The 17,317-nt window shown below is 52.6% G+C and overlaps 1 protein-coding gene across 2 annotated transcripts in view; it reads right to left on the bottom strand.

Moving 5' to 3' along the window:
* The window catches only part of RPTOR (regulatory associated protein of MTOR complex 1), a 141,203-nt gene that overhangs the window by 3,170 nt on the left and 120,716 nt on the right, over window positions 1–17,317 (bottom strand). The window contains exons 29-34 of one of the 2 annotated variants that reach the window (XM_086762678.1): window positions 13,970–14,017; window positions 7,399–7,505; window positions 4,313–4,440; window positions 4,141–4,227; window positions 1,388–1,504; window positions 669–798 (exon numbers count right to left, since the gene is read on the bottom strand). In XM_086762678.1, the coding sequence (XP_086618804.1) occupies window positions 669–798; window positions 1,388–1,504; window positions 4,141–4,227; window positions 4,313–4,440; window positions 7,399–7,505; window positions 13,970–14,017 (617 nt within the window). The remainder of the gene's footprint in view (window positions 1–668; window positions 799–1,387; window positions 1,505–4,140; window positions 4,228–4,312; window positions 4,441–7,398; window positions 7,506–13,969; window positions 14,018–17,317) is intronic. The other variant, XM_086762679.1, reaches the window with a different exon arrangement.

Here is a 17,317-nt window from a genome sequence, read left to right as displayed (position 1 = left end):
TGACCACTGCAGAGCCACCTCAGCTGTGACAAATTTCCTTTTTACTCTGATTCAGTCCAGACTTTGTCAGCTTATGCCTTTGATTTTTGCAGCTCTCTCATTTTTCTGCTGCGTAGTTTTTCTGCTGCACAGCACCAGGTCCTCCTCACGCCTTACGTACGCGGGGTAAAAGCAGCCCCAGAGAACAAGGGTGAGCCCACCGCCCGCAAGACAAGAGGCGCGGAATAAACGGGCAGATAAAATTCTGCGTGCTGGAAGCGAGAGACTGCGCCTCTCCCGTCAGCTCCAGGCACACACGCCTCGGACGACTTCCGTGGCGCACACTGCGGAGCTAAGGGGGGCTGCAGCCCCCGAGCCACGGGGGGAAAAGGGAACGGCACATCCAGCCGATCCGCAAGGTGAAAGGGCTGGGGCAGCGGGAGCCCTGTTCCGGTCATAGGTGCACGCCGTCAGCCAGCAGCGCCGCGGTGCTGCCAGCGTGGTCGCCCGAACAGCCTGGAGGGCAGGCGCTGAGGACCTGAGCCGAGAGTCAGGCTGGAAGCGTCCTCAGGAGAGCGGGCTGGGGCAGCAGCGATCTGCGCTGGGGGAGTGTCTGCGCCCTTCCCTCTTCCAACACAGACATGAACTAAGAAATGCAATTTCAAAATCCGAAAAGAGAGAATACAGACCCAGTGAGGATGGAAAGCCAGGCAGCTGATGGCTCCAACTCTCTGTCCCATAAAACCATCGTAGTACTTGATATTGTTGATCAGCTCCCCATTTCCATTGTAGATTGCAGTGAACTGATTCATTGAGCCACTGGAAAGGAATCAAGAGAACACGGTGTCACCGAGAATGCGGTGGCAACGACAATATTGCTGTCTACGGCCCCTTTTTCAGCTGCGCTGACCCGAGCTGTTTATCACACCCGTGTGCAATGATTTCCTGTAAGCAGGAGACTGAATTCAACTGTACCATGGCAACCTCAGCGCAGAGATCTACAGAAACGCTGGAACCACAGTTACCTGTTACGCTGCAGGGCCGAGACAGAAAACCATGAGGAGCTGGTGCACACACGCACTGAGAGCAGATCCCCCAGGAACCCCCACTTTACGTGGCTGCGGAGCAGCTGCTAGTCCCCACTCAGAGCCCAAAAACACACACGCTGACTCTGAAGAGCGATCTGACATAGCAGCGTCACTTTAAGCCACCGGCGCAGAGGCTTCATTAATGCATGTGAGGGATAAAATTGTTTCATTAATGCATGTGAGCTGCAAATGCGGGGAAAAAAGCTCCACTGTTTGTGGTGAGGTTAAAACAAGCAACAAAACCCTGTGAATGACGTCTGCAGAGACAAACTGTCCTCTCTGTCCACTCCAGGGATGCTGGAGATGAAACTGGAACTTACCACGCAAAGAGGTTGGCTTGCGGGTGAATGTCGAGGGCCGTCAGCCCTTTGACTATCTGAAGGACCTTCATGGACTCTGGCATCCGAGGGTCAAAGAACCGCACGTCTCCGTTTACACTGCCAACACACGAGTTTCACAACATCAGGCTGTACCCACACCAGATCCTAACGCCCAAGAAATCGAGCTATATGCCTGTCCGTGAGCTAACGACCTCCATCAGAAAATTAGGATGGAGAAGACGCGCACCCTTGCCTTCTCCATCACCAGGTCTGGATCCCCAGTGACGTCCCTTACACGTGGTGCCATCCACAAAGCATCCAGTGCTGTGCAAACAGCTCGCCTCTGCCCTCAGGAGGATCCATTATGACTTTCACGGCTTACAGCTCATCCCTGAGTACAAGTGCCTTCACTGTCACGTCACACTCACTACGGCACGCTGCACGTCAGACCCAAATGCCTTCTCCTTCTCACGGCAGGAAATTGTATTAGAAAACTCCAAGCAGACGGGATCTGCCGGTGCCATCCATTACGCCAAACGTCTGCACACAGGTGTCCTTGCTGCCCAAAGTGCTCTGCAGGCCGCGCGTAACAAACCCTGCAACGTGCAGGCGACAGTCAGTCCTGGCACGACCTCAGCAGGGAGAGAGGGTGGGGAAAGCGACAGTGGTGGTGGCAAGATGCTGCACTTCAGAGATCAAGCACCTCTCAGACACAAATGATTTCCTGTTACGTGATTTCTCTGAAATACACCAGTAGGAACACATCTGTCAGATGTGAGGAGGACATCTCTTCCTACAGCCCTGGGACAGAGGACTGAGGATTTTGCCATGGGACATCTGCTCTTCTGAACTCACAAGAGACTGGTCAGCCGGTGTACAGAAAGACAAACAGAAAAGTCTCTTATGGAAATTAAATTCAAAAGCCCATCTGATCTTATCCTGCTGGTAGCAGAAACAGGGCTTTTGGCACCACAACTTCTAAATTGTTTTGTTTTTTTTTTTCCAAGCCACTGATGGCCATACAACTGTGAATCGCCCTACACAGCTAAGAACAACACAGGCACTAAGGAGCACAACGCCTTCGGTTCCTTTACCTCTGGAATACCTAACAGCGACCGCTACCTAACAGCGACCGCTACCTAACAGCGATCAAGAAGTTGTTATACGGCATTACTTATTATAAGAAACTGCAACTCCAGCTGTCACGTCATTAAATTCAAGGCAAATGAAACTTGAGGTTGATTTAGATCCTGAAGACTAGATGGAGTGAAACCAGACAAGACTATTGTTTGAGAGAGATCAAATACAGAGTAAATTCACTTAAAGCTTTGAACCTTAAGACTGGGAAATGGCTCCGAATGCAGTGGAAGACCATGCAAGAGCTTTACAGTGGAAGTGAAGTTCTGTGACGAGGAGCTACACAGGAAAACACACCCCAGTTGAACAGTAACGGGCAAGAAGTACTCAACAACAGCTAAGCTACTAAACCAGGATATTGAGAAGGTGTTTAAGGACCTTTTCTGATAAAAGCAGAGCTGATGGTTAATTAGAAACACTGTGGTGGCACTAGCACGTAGATCAAAGCAGCTGAACAGGGTGTCACATGGTGAACCGGTGCTGGGCCATGGAGAGCCGCAGGACCAGCTCCGTGTCACAAGTCCTGTATCACCAACTCCTGCCTCTGGTCCGGAGAAGTCTCCCTGGGGTTCAGAGACCTGCTCCACAAGCACCACGGTGCCTTCGAGTTCTTCAGGAAGTAGTCAGACCAAAACCTCGCTACGTCCTAACATTTGTTTTTCTTGGATCTTGCTGTCAACTGAAGAAGAAAGTGAACTGAGAGAAACCGAGAGCGAGGTGGCTTGTCTGAACAAGTTCCTCTGGGATGAGACCAGACCCGGCTTTCTCACACCTCTCCAGTCCCGAGAGAAAGCGCCACCCGCTGAGAAGGGCGCTGAGGAGCGGGGAAAAGGAGCCTTCAGACCCAGGCTGGCCAAGCGCGCAGGCCTGACCCCGGGGATTGCTGAAGGAGATTACAGAGAGGAAGATTAAAATCTCTAATATGGGAGCTCAACAAACCTGGCAGCTGCAGCGTATAATCCCCTTTCTGAAAATCTTAATACATTTTCACGGGGCCATCCCCCACCTCAGGAATGTTCTGAATCCCAGAAAATCATGTTTTGTTTTCATCTTGTAATCAAGAATAAGAGCCTCTTTGTGTGCAAGCAGTGGCTTTGTGACAATAAATTACATTCTGCTGTTCTTTAATGGCCACGTAAGTATACGCTGCTCTCTCCGCAGTGTTTACGAGGCAGCAGAAATGGATTTATGTGTAGAAAATTGCTAGACAAAGTAATCCTGCACAGCAATATGCCCAACAGATGCAACAACCACCTCCTCCTCGTGTTCTCTCTCCAACCACCCCACGGAGATGGTGGCAGTAAAACAACCACACGATATACTATATCTAGCTTGGGTTTCTGGTTCACTCAGTTCCTCCCTCGCACGTCTTGTGATAGTGATTTCAGCAGACGCCTTCTTGTTTACTCTCAAACCTCACTAAGAGGCTCCCAAGGAAAGCTTCACATTTCTTTTTGCCTCTCTCCCCCAAGTCTGGAGCAGGAGTTAATTACTGAAGCAAATATCAAACTAAAGAGCTTCACTCTCTTACCTCTTGAAACATCAGAGGCAGATTTTAAAGAGAAAAGCAAACGGTGTTTAAGAGAAAACAGCTCAAACAGCAACGCCTCTGTTACCTGACGCTCATAATGTTGCCTTCAGGATGCTTCTGCAAGTACGCTTTCACCACCCAGGCCGTGTGCTCCCGGTAGGTCATGACACGGCTGAGGAACAAGAAAAGAAACGTTTTGAAGGGGAGGAGGGAGAAACAGGGGGATCCCAGCGAGCCCGGGAGGGACGGATGGTTACCATTCGCTCAGAGCCATCCTCCTGTCAAAGACGCGGATGGAGCCGTCGCCCAACCCTGCCACAATTAACGAGCGATGAGAATCACAGGAGAGGCTGGTCACGCAGCTGTCCGCTCCGGTGGGGATATCCTAGGGAGAAAGCACACCAAAGCCAAGCTGAGACCACGATGTGTCCTCCAGTCGAGCCCCAGACAGACCCCGTGTCCTACTCTTCTTCCTTCCCCCATCCTGTAAATGAGTCCAAAACCAAACCAGAGCTTCCCCCTGCCACTAGCACTGCGACCCTGCCTCCGTGTGAAGCTTCCCTCAGGCTCCCCGGACACGAGCAGACCGCGGGGGCGGTGTCCCAGGGGTGACGGTCACTGCTGCTGCCGTGCGTTCAAGCCACAAGTGCCACGGTCGACCCAAAGAGCCTGGCCCAGAGGGGGAATTCCAGCAAAACCAGCTTTCGCAAATCATTTCGCTTTACAAACCAAAACAAAGGCCAGGTCTGCTTTAGGGAGAGGGGTTAATGTCATTCTCTGCTAGGAATATCTGGTTAGCTAAACCAAACTGCTACAGATGTTATTTCTCCATAAACCACCTTTGCTGTGTACAAGTTGTGAATGCCACTGGAATGGCAGGAGGCACGGAACACATCTGGAGGAGAGTCACACAGACCAACACACCTGTAGAGAGCAAAAACTTGTAATGACCCATACGAGCCACAGACAAACGCACCGCGCGCTACAGGTAACACCATCCACACAAAGGCACAACGCTGCAGGGTATCACCCTTTTCGCGCATCGAATCAACACCCAAATAAGTCCCAGGAAGTTATTTAAATGTCTCTTGTAAAATAAGTTGGTGGTTTGTTTTTTCTTTTTTTTTTTTTGGCTGTGCCAGATGAAAAGCTTATTAGGCCCCTGGAAACAATAACATTATTTTACCAGCTCCTTTTACCCAGAATGGCTCCAGTTATGAAGGCCCTTTCTTTCAGTTTCTTGTTGTTTTTTGTTCTGTTTTTAAAACACTGAGCTCTCTTCCTCTTCCATCACGAGGATCATGGCTACGCCTCTGCAGAGCCCGGGGGTCGCTGCAAAGGGGCCAAGCTGGGCAGATGATGGTTGGGCCTGCTGAGCACGACCTTCCTCCTCTCCCTGCCCGGCAGCCGCGGGCAGCAGGCACTGCGGGGCAGCGCTGGTGCTCCTGAGCAACGCCACAGCGACACGTCAGCCTTCCACACACCACGGGCTGACTACAGCACGGCACCAGAGAATCCCTCTGTGAGACGCAGCGAGCCAGCGCTGTGCCGTCTATCGTCCCTGCTGCAGGACGTGCGACAAGCAGATCCAGGTTACCTTGCCAGAAGCCAGACGCTGAGTGTATTAAATAAAAAGACACGGAAAAAGATGACTGGAGCGTGCAAGGACAGCTGTGCTGGGAACACAGTGCGCACTAACGGTGCTGCTTTCCCACTTCTTACTCGCTAGAAGCAAAAGAGTTACTTGGAAAATGTCTATGCCTGTTATAAGGAAAACCATTTTCAATTGAAACAGGTAAAAAAGCTAAGCAGCACTGAAAAAGCAGGGTAACAGTCAGGAGGCACGTTAGCATCAGCTAACTTCATGCTTCAACCCTGCTTTTGCCTCCGTGCGCATTCCCCTCTCCCAGGGCTGCTCATGGCCTCGGCCGGGCGAGGCGGCGGCCGGCGGGGCCACCAGCCCTCGGGGCTGCTCCCGGCTGCGCTTCCCGCTGCCAAACCCCAGCTCCCGGCTTTGAAGCGGGAACAACCAGCAGAAGTGAAAATGAAGTACTCGCTCCCTCAGTGCCGCCAGAGGTACGCCGTTTGTAGTTCAGAGAGCGGGAAGGCGCCGCTATCAGCCCGGATCACGCAGCGTCGCGGCTTTGTGCTGAATTTCCCTTCCCCAGTGTTACTGAGTCAGGAAGTTTCAATCACTTGAATTTCAACACAAGCAATCTTCCCAATTAGAAAAGAACCAACATGTTTTTAGATACTTTCAGTGCAATCATTAATCATCATAATCTAAAAGATTTTCACCTCCTGAATTTTGCCGTTCTTTAATTTACATAGAAAAAATAAAACATGAAAGTAATTAAGATTAACATAGGCTTAATTATCCTGCATTGCAGGGTCAAAGGGCCGTAATTAATGTTCATCCAAGGGTAATTAATTTCTAGAAGCTTTGAAAACCAGTCTTCCTTTTTTCTCCAGCACGGTGACTCCATTCTCACAGACCAGCTGCTTCTCCCTAGAATTTCTGAGAAACCTTCATTTGAACACAGCTGACAGCAACGCTTGCAGCATCTTTTCCCCGTCACACTGCACAGAGTTACGTACGCCCGAAATGCTGCTTCTGTGCAGAGGTGAGATGTGACCGTCCCAGCGTGTGGGTCTGCAGAGCTCCCCTGGGAGACGCGGCGACGCCGAGGGAGCTGCCAGCGGCCTCTCAGGCAGCTTCCCCCCCTTTGGTACCGGGCCAAACGGCATGGAGCAAACTCCTGACCTCAGCCAGGCTGGGCAGAGCCGGCAACAACCCCACTGGCTGCATGGGAGCAGCGCCTGGTTGGGAAACCCTCGTGGCTCTGCCCTGCTGAGCACCGGGTCCCGACTGGAAAGCGGACGGAGCAGACCTGGGGCTGGCAGGTACCAGAGCAGTGCGGCTCTGTAACCAGCTCTGCGTGCGTCCCAGCGCGGAGACGGCAGCGCTAGGTCCGAATGCTCCACCACCGACCCAGCCCACCGCTACATTTCCTCCAGAATTTTTACACTATTTCCATCACGTGCTAATAGGAAACCCTATCTGCAGCCCAGTGCCTGCCTCCGGATTTCCCAGCCTCACCTTTCCCAAACACTGCCCAGAATCTCAGCAGCAGCTTCCAGGGAAAACCCGACACGCCCACGAAGTAAGCGTGTATTTTTATTTCTCTTGTAACACGACCCTGAGGCGGGGAAGCAGGAGCTCCAGGACCCGTCAGCTCTTCACAGAGCAGTCTCAGACGCTTTGGCCGTGCACGGAGTAGCTCACCGCACGGGACGCGCTCTGGGAGGGAGAAGGCGAACAGGACAAACACGCAGACGGTACCTGCACTTTCATTTCCCGATCCGTGTCCCAGATCCGGATTATCCTCACGTCTCCCGACGTCATCAGGAGCCCGGTTTCCTGTTCCCAGTCGACCACCATTCCCGCTCCTAAGACAAAACACAGGCAGGGTGCACAAGTTACTCTCCACGTCAGCACAGGCAGAGCTGTGCTAATTAGAACAGCAGCTTTTGTGACCTCGTGTACAGAAGCTGTGGTTATCAGAGAAAACGTGAAATTGCACACAGACACATCCGTACATCCTGCAAACGGGACCACATCAGCTGGTCCTGGATTTGAGTCCAAAACACGTCCTTCACCCCTCTAGCTGAAGTGCTTCGCAAAGCCGAGGTGCAGACGGTCCCTGCAGGCCGGTGCATGAACCCTTCCAGGGACACTGCCACGCTCCCAGGGGTTTCCAAGGAGTCTTAATAAATTACCCACCACTTTACGAGAACTCAGATTAAGTGACGATTGGAGTAGACTAAACCGGTGACACCTCACACAGCAAGACTGAGTCTCTCTGGATTATCACAATTCCTCATTCTAATAGAAACATGTGGCCAAGGGGAGATGCTTCTAAACAAGGAAGAGCAAAGTCATTGCTGCAAGACATTTAATTAAACAGCTTGGCAGGAATAAAACCCAATTTGCTGCACAGACAGATAAGGAGGGGGCCATTCTGCAATTACACCAGTGAAATACATGCATGAGAGCTTTTGCTCCTCATCTTTGAGGGCATAAACTGAGTGCTAGGCGAAGGCTAGAACAACGTCCCATCCATGCTGTAGGAGAATTACAAGGGATTTCCTATCCCCAAAACACCCGGCACAGGCACCGGCTTACAGACAGGCTGGTGCGCTGCGTGGACTCATGAACTTCGCCGGTACAGCAATTTCCAGAGAAGAGCAAGTGTACGTCACTTCCCTTCCCAGCTGGGGGAAGTGAGATGTCCCAAAGCCATCGCGTGAGCTGCCTCTCCTAAGCCTCAGAACAATCCAGATGTTGGGACCTGGGAAACAGCTGGCAGCAAAAGCCCTGATTTGGCGAGGGAAATCTCCAGGGAACGATCCTGTATATTTCATTAGAAGGGACAACTTTGTACCTGTGTGCCGTCTCCACAGGACAGAAACGTTTTCCTTAGAGAGCTGTACACCAATTATCTTCTGCTCCTTACGCTGCAAAGGCTGACCAACCCCAAACCCACGGGTTTTCCTGGGAGAGTCTTCGTCACACGTTAAAAACACAAACAGAACGGCAGGAGCACTACACGGGGGAACCAGAGAGCTCCAGCTTCTGTGTCAGCTTTCAGCTCCTCGGGCAGGGCTCTCCCTTGGGCAGGGGCAGAGCAGCATCCCTGCCTCGCAGAGCGGCGTTTCACCCTCTCATCCGTGCCAAACCCAGCCTCCAGCGCTGAGAAGTATTTTATAACCAGGTGCAACTGGCGGCAGAAAGCACTCTGCAATGCATCAGGAGTGCAGGCTCTGGCTCCGCGCCGCTCGCAGTCACCTTCAGCGGGATTCCTCTATTTCCACGCAGGAGCTTGCCTGTTCAGAGGGCACAAACGTGAATCTGTGCTGACTTACTGCTAGGAAGTAGCCCCAGCAGGAAATTCAAACCTACCCCAGGATGCTCTTTGTCACCAAAGGGCCGTAAGCACATTCACCAGGCCAAACATCTTTGCAGCGCACAGAGGAAACAACAGAGGCATCCTATAAACACAGAATTTTCTTCCAAGAGTAGGATCTGACTTTGCTTTGCACAGATCCAGATAAACCATTCTGCCCATCTCCCCTTCCTAAGCATCACATCCACAGCGTTTCCTGATCTTGCTGCACACCACTGAGGAGATTGCTGACGTTTACTGACAGTCCATCATCTTACTGCAGGAAATTCGGGACTCTCAGCTAAGAGAGCCTGTACCTCTGTCCTGCGAGTCAAATTGACTGTTCCTTCACATCGCCTGGCGGCTCGGAGGGCTGCTAGGGATCCGAGGCAAGCAAGTAGACAGTGATTTAGATGATAAACATCACTGAAGTGTTTTCATTTGTCATCTCGTTTATGGCCCGCGTGACAAGATAAACCTGGCAGGCCGAGACAGATAGCGCCATTACCGCCGCCGATGGAGGTAAGCAGGCAATGTGCGCTTAGGCAATTTTAAGCTCCCAATTTTCCAGTTACGTTTCCCAGTTTGAAGACAATGTTTTTCTTCAGTCTGATCGGTAGCAAGTCCCCAGCCTCCTGTGGTTCCAGGTGACTTTTCCGTGGTGGCGGATACTGACGGTGAATTCGGAGCGATGACTGGCAGTTTCGGTGCCTCTCTGGGTGCCTCTGCCGGAAATTCAAGCACTGCAGATATTCAGTGATGCTATCTAGAAGGCTAGGGAGAGTTTCATGGAGGGAAGCAGCTCCAGAGGGGTTTAACTTGATGTAAAACAGCACAGAGTTCTCCCATGAGAGAGAACCAGGTAGAAAGGACAAGGGTTCACCCTGGAGCAGGGGCTGGCAGAGAGCCCACGGGTGGAAGGGAAGAGGGGAGAGGATGCTGCTGTGTGGTGCAGCTCATGGTCTTCCAAGCAGCCCACGCAGCTCTGTAACAGTCTGTGTACGTGATAACCTCGGCCTTCTGGGAGAGGCACGCGCAGCATTTTGATCACTCCATACGAGGGACGTTCCCTTTCTTTCACCAGCTGCCTTACTCTCTCAAGTAAACACAAAATGCCACGGGTGCACGGCCCTCGCGGCGGGCTAGGCAGTCCCCGAGAACAGGGCGCTCAGACTGCACCACACAACTCGGGCACCAGAAATAACACAATATTTGCAAAAGGCCGAGCACTCCTGGCACCTTCCCCCAGTAGATGGACTGGCTCCATGTGCAGCGGGAACGGTGGCGGGCCCCAGGTGCAGAGGTCCGGCCCCGGGCGGGGGTGCGCTCCCACTGCCGCCCAGGCGACGCCCTGAGAAAGAAATGCGTGGAGGAAAGGGGGAGCGGGGTCCCCGGGATGCGACTGGAAACGCTCAGCCAGAACTCAAATGTGTCTGAAAAGAAGAAAAGCCTTTGTACGCAAATTTAAGCCGTCTGCAAGCGTGTAACAGAAGGAAAGCCTCCTCCGACTGCGAGCGTTAAACTCAAAGACGGCGCTCGCAGTACGAGGTGAGACACAAATAGCTGAACCATTTCCACGTACGGGCAAAGGGCTTCGTGGTGGAACGATACCCTACTGGCTCATGGTTTATGTTAAATTCCTAGTATTTTGTGATGAGAAGCAAATGTGGGACTGAATACTAATGATCATTTCCTTTTTAATTAACAGAAGTCCTTCTCCAGGATGTTACAACGGAGATGGCAGCTCACCTGCTGGGGCCTGGCCTGCAGGCTTGGCACCCGAGATGCTTCTCGGCCTCATTTTGGCCAAAAGGCAACGCACCCCGCGGAGCCACGCGCTCGCAGCCCCTCGCCGGAGCCGCGCGGCCAGGTTTGGCATTACCTGCCACCCCGCTCCCGCGCTCTGACCTACTTACAGAAACGCAGCACGCAGGGGCGATGCCGCGACACCAATGTGGCCATCTGGGAAGGGCCAGGAGCGAAGCTGCGGCGCCCTCGGAAGCCGATGAGGGGCAGGAACACGCCGCTTTTAACGCATCATTAGTTGAGACGACAATTTTCCCATAAGCAATGTTATGTTCTCAGATAACGAGCAACAAATCTTCCCCAGCTCAGGAAAAGAAATTTTCAAAGCTCTGTGGGCCTCTTCTGTTTGGGGTGTTGTTTTTCATGAGGTTTTTTTTTGTCTTTTCACACAAGTACTTGCAGCTCTGTACGATGTGAGATCCTCTACAAGGCTGCACAGGCTCGTAGCCGTTCTTGAAGCTGTAACTTTCTACGGCTTTTCCCTCAGGATTCTCCCTGAGCACCAGATATTTGTCTGGATGGGGTAGTTCCTTGTATAAATTTCAACAAATAACACTGGTGTTGAAAGCAGCTGTGTTCGGAGTGCCTGCACTTATTTTTAATGCTACTGGAACCCGGCCAACCCGTCCTTGGCATTTCAGTGGAATCCGGGATACCTACACAAAACACAACATAAAAGCACCTCCGATTCCGATTGATGATTTTTTAATCACGGGCCCTCCGGTTGAGCAATGAGGTGCATCACTGTTTTAATTTCCAGGAAGCAGTGGGAGGGCTGGATGACCTCACTCATCATTAATTTCTTCCTTTCACAAAGTGTCACTCTTCCTATGCCAGGGACGATGCGCAGCAAGGGAGAAGAGTAGCTGTGATGCTGGGAATCCAATTAAAAGAACACAAACCCCTGGAGCCGCAGTTTCTCCAATTATTGTATTGCCATAAAAAAAAATAAGGTGCTTCTCCCAACCTTCTTATTCCTAAAGGAGGAGACACCAACCCCTGGGGAGATGCGGGAAGCCTCACTCTGCTTTTCCGTCTCCCTCTTGCCCTCCAGCCTAAGCTGTTTGAGTTCCATCATCCGATCAGCCCCCCGTGCGGGTCAGAGCCGTCCCTCTGCCGGGCTCCTCTCCGCCGCAGGCCCCACGAGCCCCAGAGCCCTGCGGCTCCCCGTGCACCTTTCCTTCCAGGAAGCCGCTGATGTTGATTTCTAAGAACGCTGGCGGCTGCCTCGCCGCCCTCTCCCACCTGGATCGCTGACTGACTGCCAGGAGAGCCGGCAGCACCCGCAGCAGAGCACTCTCCAGAGAGCGAGGCCCTGGCTTTCTGCAGAGCAGGTATTCGACGTCCTTCGCTTTGTTTCGGAAGCCCCAGGAGAGCAGGAAGGAAGCAGGGGACTGGCAAGTATGTGCTTGTTTTTTCTTGCTTGGCATCAGCACAAATTTTCTCGGGTTAAGACAGATTACAGCTGTTTCCACATCAGCGCCAACAACCCTCCGGAGGCAGCGGCGGATGGAGGCGGGCACAGGTCAGGCGTTTATTCTCCTGTTAACGCCGTCTCCTCCTTCACCTCGCGCGCCCAGTTACGCCGACAGGAGGTAATGCAGCAGCGTGCCGAGAGCCCCAGGAGGGCTCCGACGGAGCGGGAGGTGAAGCAGCCTGGGCAGAGGGTGACGCTAATGCACCTCCAGACCCCTGCCAGCTCAGTCGCCCTCCCGATGCTGCACGTGCCGGCTGCAGGCTTTGCTCCGTGCTCACAGGAACTCCAGGGATTCCTGGGCTGACTTACGCAGCGGCCTGGTATGACCTGGACCAGTAACTCACTGCTCTTCCTCTATTTTACCACTGATCCGCAGTACAGCGGTGCCCAGTGATTCCTGCCAAAAACCAGCACCCAGTGACGTGAGAACGGAGAGAGAGTCCCCTGTCCTTCCTTCGGTAGAAATTCCTCACAGCAGCCTAGGTAATGAGAACAGATTTTCCGTGCTTTAGGACAAAACTAGTCTATTTTATCTAAATACTGCTGATGTATTTTTCTGTCAGGCACGTAGCTAACCTCACACATTTTTAAGGCTTCTTCAGTGGGAGAAGGAATCCCTCTGCTGTGTTTCTCACTAGGAGAACACTTGGCCAGAAAACACTGGTGAACGTTTTTTATTGAGCCACAGTTGTTTGTGTGCGTGGGACAGAGCGCGACCGCTCGGCATCAGCAGGATCAATCCAGCAAGGGAGTGCTGGTAACTCCTCACACCGTTCGGACGCCCAGCTTACGGAGCAGGGAATCCCTGCAGCCAAGCCTTGCTAATTTTAGCCTTTCTGTTCGCCAGGGGATTTTTGAGTGAAATGCAGAGCCAGCTAACAGCAACACATCAGCTCTGCTCGTTTCTGCGCCAGCGATCCGTCTCTGAACGTACGAGAGATCTGCAAAGACCTCAAGCTACGGAGCTCTGGATCACACACCACTGCCATCGCCTTCGTCCTGTTAATCACTGCAGACACACTCAGCCCTTATCGGCCAGCAGATATTAATAACTGATGAGCAGCCCAAGATGACTACGCGAACACTCTCGCCCTCGGATGTGCCCTGACACCCCAGCCATCTGCTTCCCTGAAGACCTCGGCGGCCGAGGAGAGGCCAGGCTCTTTAAATTTGTAAAATTTAGGCATGTCCTTACCAAAAGCCCACTGTTCTAAGCCTCCTGAGAAAGATTCATCAGCGTCTCCTTTTCACACGATCTCACAATCGTGTTACCAGTAAGCCCCAGAAAAACCCACGTTAGCCTAATGGCGGTTCACCTTTGGAACCTGACATTCCAACCTTTTTGTCCAGGGATGCTTGGAAACCTTCCTGGAAAAGAGAGGCTTGTACATCCCACCCAAGCCTCCTCTCCCCGCAGCAGTTCCGAGCGGGACACGACGCTGCCCTTTTCCCAGTGCAGCTGTGTTTGCCCAGAGCACAGGCACCCTCGCTGCACTTCTCACGGCCGCTACGGACACAGACACAAGGCAAGGAACGGGAGAGCCAGCAGCAGCAAAGCTTTCCAGGAACCACAGGGACCCAGCAGTCACTCCAACAACGCCAAAAACCCAACATCAACCAACCCAAAGGCAGACGAGGTCCTTCCCACCCCGCTGATCGTAGGTAACAGGAAAGAAAGCACTCACCTCCCTGTTTACTTCTGTCAAGATAGATTGAAACCCTTCGGGCCAGACCTGTGAGAAGACAGGGATTAAGGGGTTGACGCCAAGGGTAAGCCAGAGAAAAAATAAATCTTAAAAAAGCAACTTAAATTAAAGAAAATGACATAAAAGAGAAGCAGAAGCACCAGGAGCAGCACATGCCTCCATCCAGAGAGCAGGCTCTAGCTCAGCCACAGCGTTCCCCGGGCAGCCATCGGCGGCAGCACCTGCCGTGTGTGCAGTGGGTGTTGTGGCTGGCTGACAGCAGCACAGATTTGACAGTTCTTCCTGCACAAGGAGACCATCCTTTGCACGATCTGCCTCCTGTTCTGAAGCAAAACGCATCCGGAAGCGACAGACAGAAATCCAAAAACTCACAGCACCTGCACAAACCAAACCAAGCGCAGAACACGAGGCTCTGCCGCGGCAGGTCTGGGCTCCTCGCAGCGAGTGCCGCCGTGCCGGGGGCTCCTCCGCTCCGTCCTTCAGGGCACAGACAGCTAAGAGCATGCAGCACGCGCAAACAGCTTACGGATGCTCCATTTAAACAACCCTGAAGCTAGCCACAGATCAGCTGCTGGCCACTGGGCAATAAGGGAGCACGGCAGCCAGCGGGGAAGGGAGAGGCTCCTTGGCACAACCCTGGAACATCTCGCACAGGGAGCTCCAGGTATGCAGGGAGAGAGCAGGTTGAGCCCTTCTGTCCTCCCCCAGCACCCTTCGGAAGTGATATACTGGTTCTCTTTGCTGAACTGGAGAAGGGAAAGCCACGCAGGCATTTGCGACAGCACACAGGGAGCTGGGGAGGGAACAGCTGAGCAGACGGCCTTGGTAATTGTGAGGCAGCTGGTTACACTTCTGTATTTTTCCAAATTCCAGAGCTGCGCTGCTTTAAAGGGCAAAGCCATTCTGGCTGGGGGATGGTGGCTTGTTTCCCTCTGTCACAAAGAAACACCACAAAACACAGCAGTTTTGTTCAGCAGCAGGAGCACGGCCACTCATCCCACGAGCCAGCCCGAGGCAGCGCGACCCAGCCTGCCCAGCAGCGCCAGTGCAGAGCGGCCCCAACCCGAGCCGTGGGACGCCAGGCGATGGGTCTGTGCCGCGCTGCAAGCGCACACCGCTCACACAACCCGCAGCCTTCCAACAGCCTTCTCTATGGAAACGGCCGGAACGCCAAAGCCTCCTGCTGGGGAACCACAGCTTCAGAGCACGTCAGGTCGATGCCCTTCCTACACTGCTCGCTAGAAAATGCTTCATTTTCCTCCCATCCTTTGAAACGTGAGGCTATTAGCAGCTGTTTTGCCTTCTCCTCAGCCCCCTCCACCTCTCACGCTGGGGATTCCCAGCCACTCCTTATGCCAGAGCACCTGCTGCCAACGCTGCTGTAAACACCCCGATTTGGATGGAAGGACATTCGCTTGGTGCATGGTGAGCACAGATCTAAACAAGGTCAAAATCAACAGATCTTGTACTGGGAAAAAAAAAAAAAAAAAAAAGAGAGTGCCCACACAGTAGTTTGCCAGGGTTTAAATTAGGACTCACCCACCCTGGGTCTCCAGTCAACTCTTAAGCGCAATGAACTGGGGCCCAGTTTAACACACCAGCCTCGCTGCATCAGCTCGCTTCTCCTCCCTCGGGCTGCACGCCACCACCAAGTCCTTTGCAGACCGTAAAAGTTCAAGTTCTGTGGCTCGCTCTGGTCTGCTCCCCGCTCTCAGGCTGCCCAGACCACGTTATTGTTGACCCCCCCTACTCAGACAACCCGGGGACGCTTTTCGAGCTTCCCAAGGATGTATGTGGGGACTGCACATTCCTCCCTCCTTTCAGAAGTGGGGAACTGCCCAGAGAAGGCAGCATTCTGGCTGCGGTCAAGAAAACGATTAAATTCAGAGATGAGTACGACACAGGGGAAAAAGGTGGGAGAAGAGAGAAGGAAATCAATAGCAGGAGCAAACAAGCTCCAGTAAAACTCCTGAGCTCTGCAGCTCCAAAGACGCATCTTCAGTTTTACAAGCCAGCGCTGGACCACAGCTATAGGCTCGGCAGCAAAAGAGAGTTCCAGAGCGTCTCATTCCGTGGGGACTCGATCCACGCAGCTCTTTCCAAGTGACTCCATTTATCTCTCTCTCCCCAAAGAAATCCGTCCTCCTCTTCTGAACCTAATTCTATCGCTCCAAGGTGCAAGAGGAGCCAGACCTCCCAAGATCATAAGGGAAAGAAAAGGGCAAAAGCCCACAACCTTAAAGGGAACAGACTTAAAAGTTTCAACGCTCCTGTTTCGGTGAGTGTCAGCGTTCAGCTCGTACGGTGGCCCCAGCTCTCGCCCCACGTGGCAATGCCCCTCATGCTCACAGTCCTCTCTCCGTATTGAGGGCTGGGGAGAGCAAGGTACAACCAGCAAACGCTGCGCCGTGACAAGGAGTGCGTGGAAAGCGAGGCAGGAAAACAGAATTAGCCCAAAGGAGTTCCATCGACAGCCATCGGCACCCTCGCTGAACAGGACTGACGATGCAGCAAGAAGCCAACGATCAGAGTAGTCCGGGGGGATTCCCAGGTCCTTGGGCCAGTCCGTTACCAGCACCGAGGGAGCAAGATTCCGAATCCAGGGATGGTAAACGTTAACCAGCAGCCTTCAGGAAAGCTGGTGCTGACAAGAAAGAGATACAGACCAACCGAAGGACGCTACGAAGGGCAACTTGAGATGACTGCTGGGCTTCTCTCCACCTAAGGAGATCCAGGCTGAACCCCTCGATGCACCACCGCTGCTTTCCTCCTGCTTTTACTGACATCTCTGCCAAGAGCAGGGTTTGACCACGGCAATTCTCACAGTATGCTGCAAACCTCCAGCAGCTTATAATCAGTTTTGTGCACATACTGCAGCGAGGCACAGAGCCTGAAGTTACCTCAAATACAGTTCCTCTCTCCCAAAACACCAGCGATGAACCATGAGGTGTTAAGGAAAACATAACCGATATGAGCTCAACAAGGCAGCGCTAGTGAAATCCAATGAATAGCTAAGAGAGCTGTGTCAGGCTCCTGTGATGAACCACATCAGCTCAGAAATGAGAACTGCCAGATTTTAAGGTCAGGATGAATGATGATGGTCATCTCATCTGACCTCCTGCACAGCACAAGCTGGGGAGCCTCACCCAGCAATTCCTGCATCAATCCCACAAGTGCTGATTGAACTCTTGCACACCTAGAGAAACTTGTGACCTTGATTAAAAATATTTAAGTGACAGAGAACCATCATTAATACATTGCCAAGTCTCAGAAGGATGACATTTCCACCTCCTTTCATGTCCTAAACCAGACCAGGGTTACTCAGAC

This window comes from Chlamydotis macqueenii, chromosome 18 (genome assembly GCF_036417535.1).
Source record: "Chlamydotis macqueenii isolate bChlMac1 chromosome 18, bChlMac1.mat, whole genome shotgun sequence".
Classification (NCBI taxonomy): domain Eukaryota; kingdom Metazoa; phylum Chordata; class Aves; order Otidiformes; family Otididae; genus Chlamydotis; species Chlamydotis macqueenii.
Note: the sequence above shows the minus strand (reverse complement) of the source record. Positions and strands in the feature narration are given on the sequence as shown.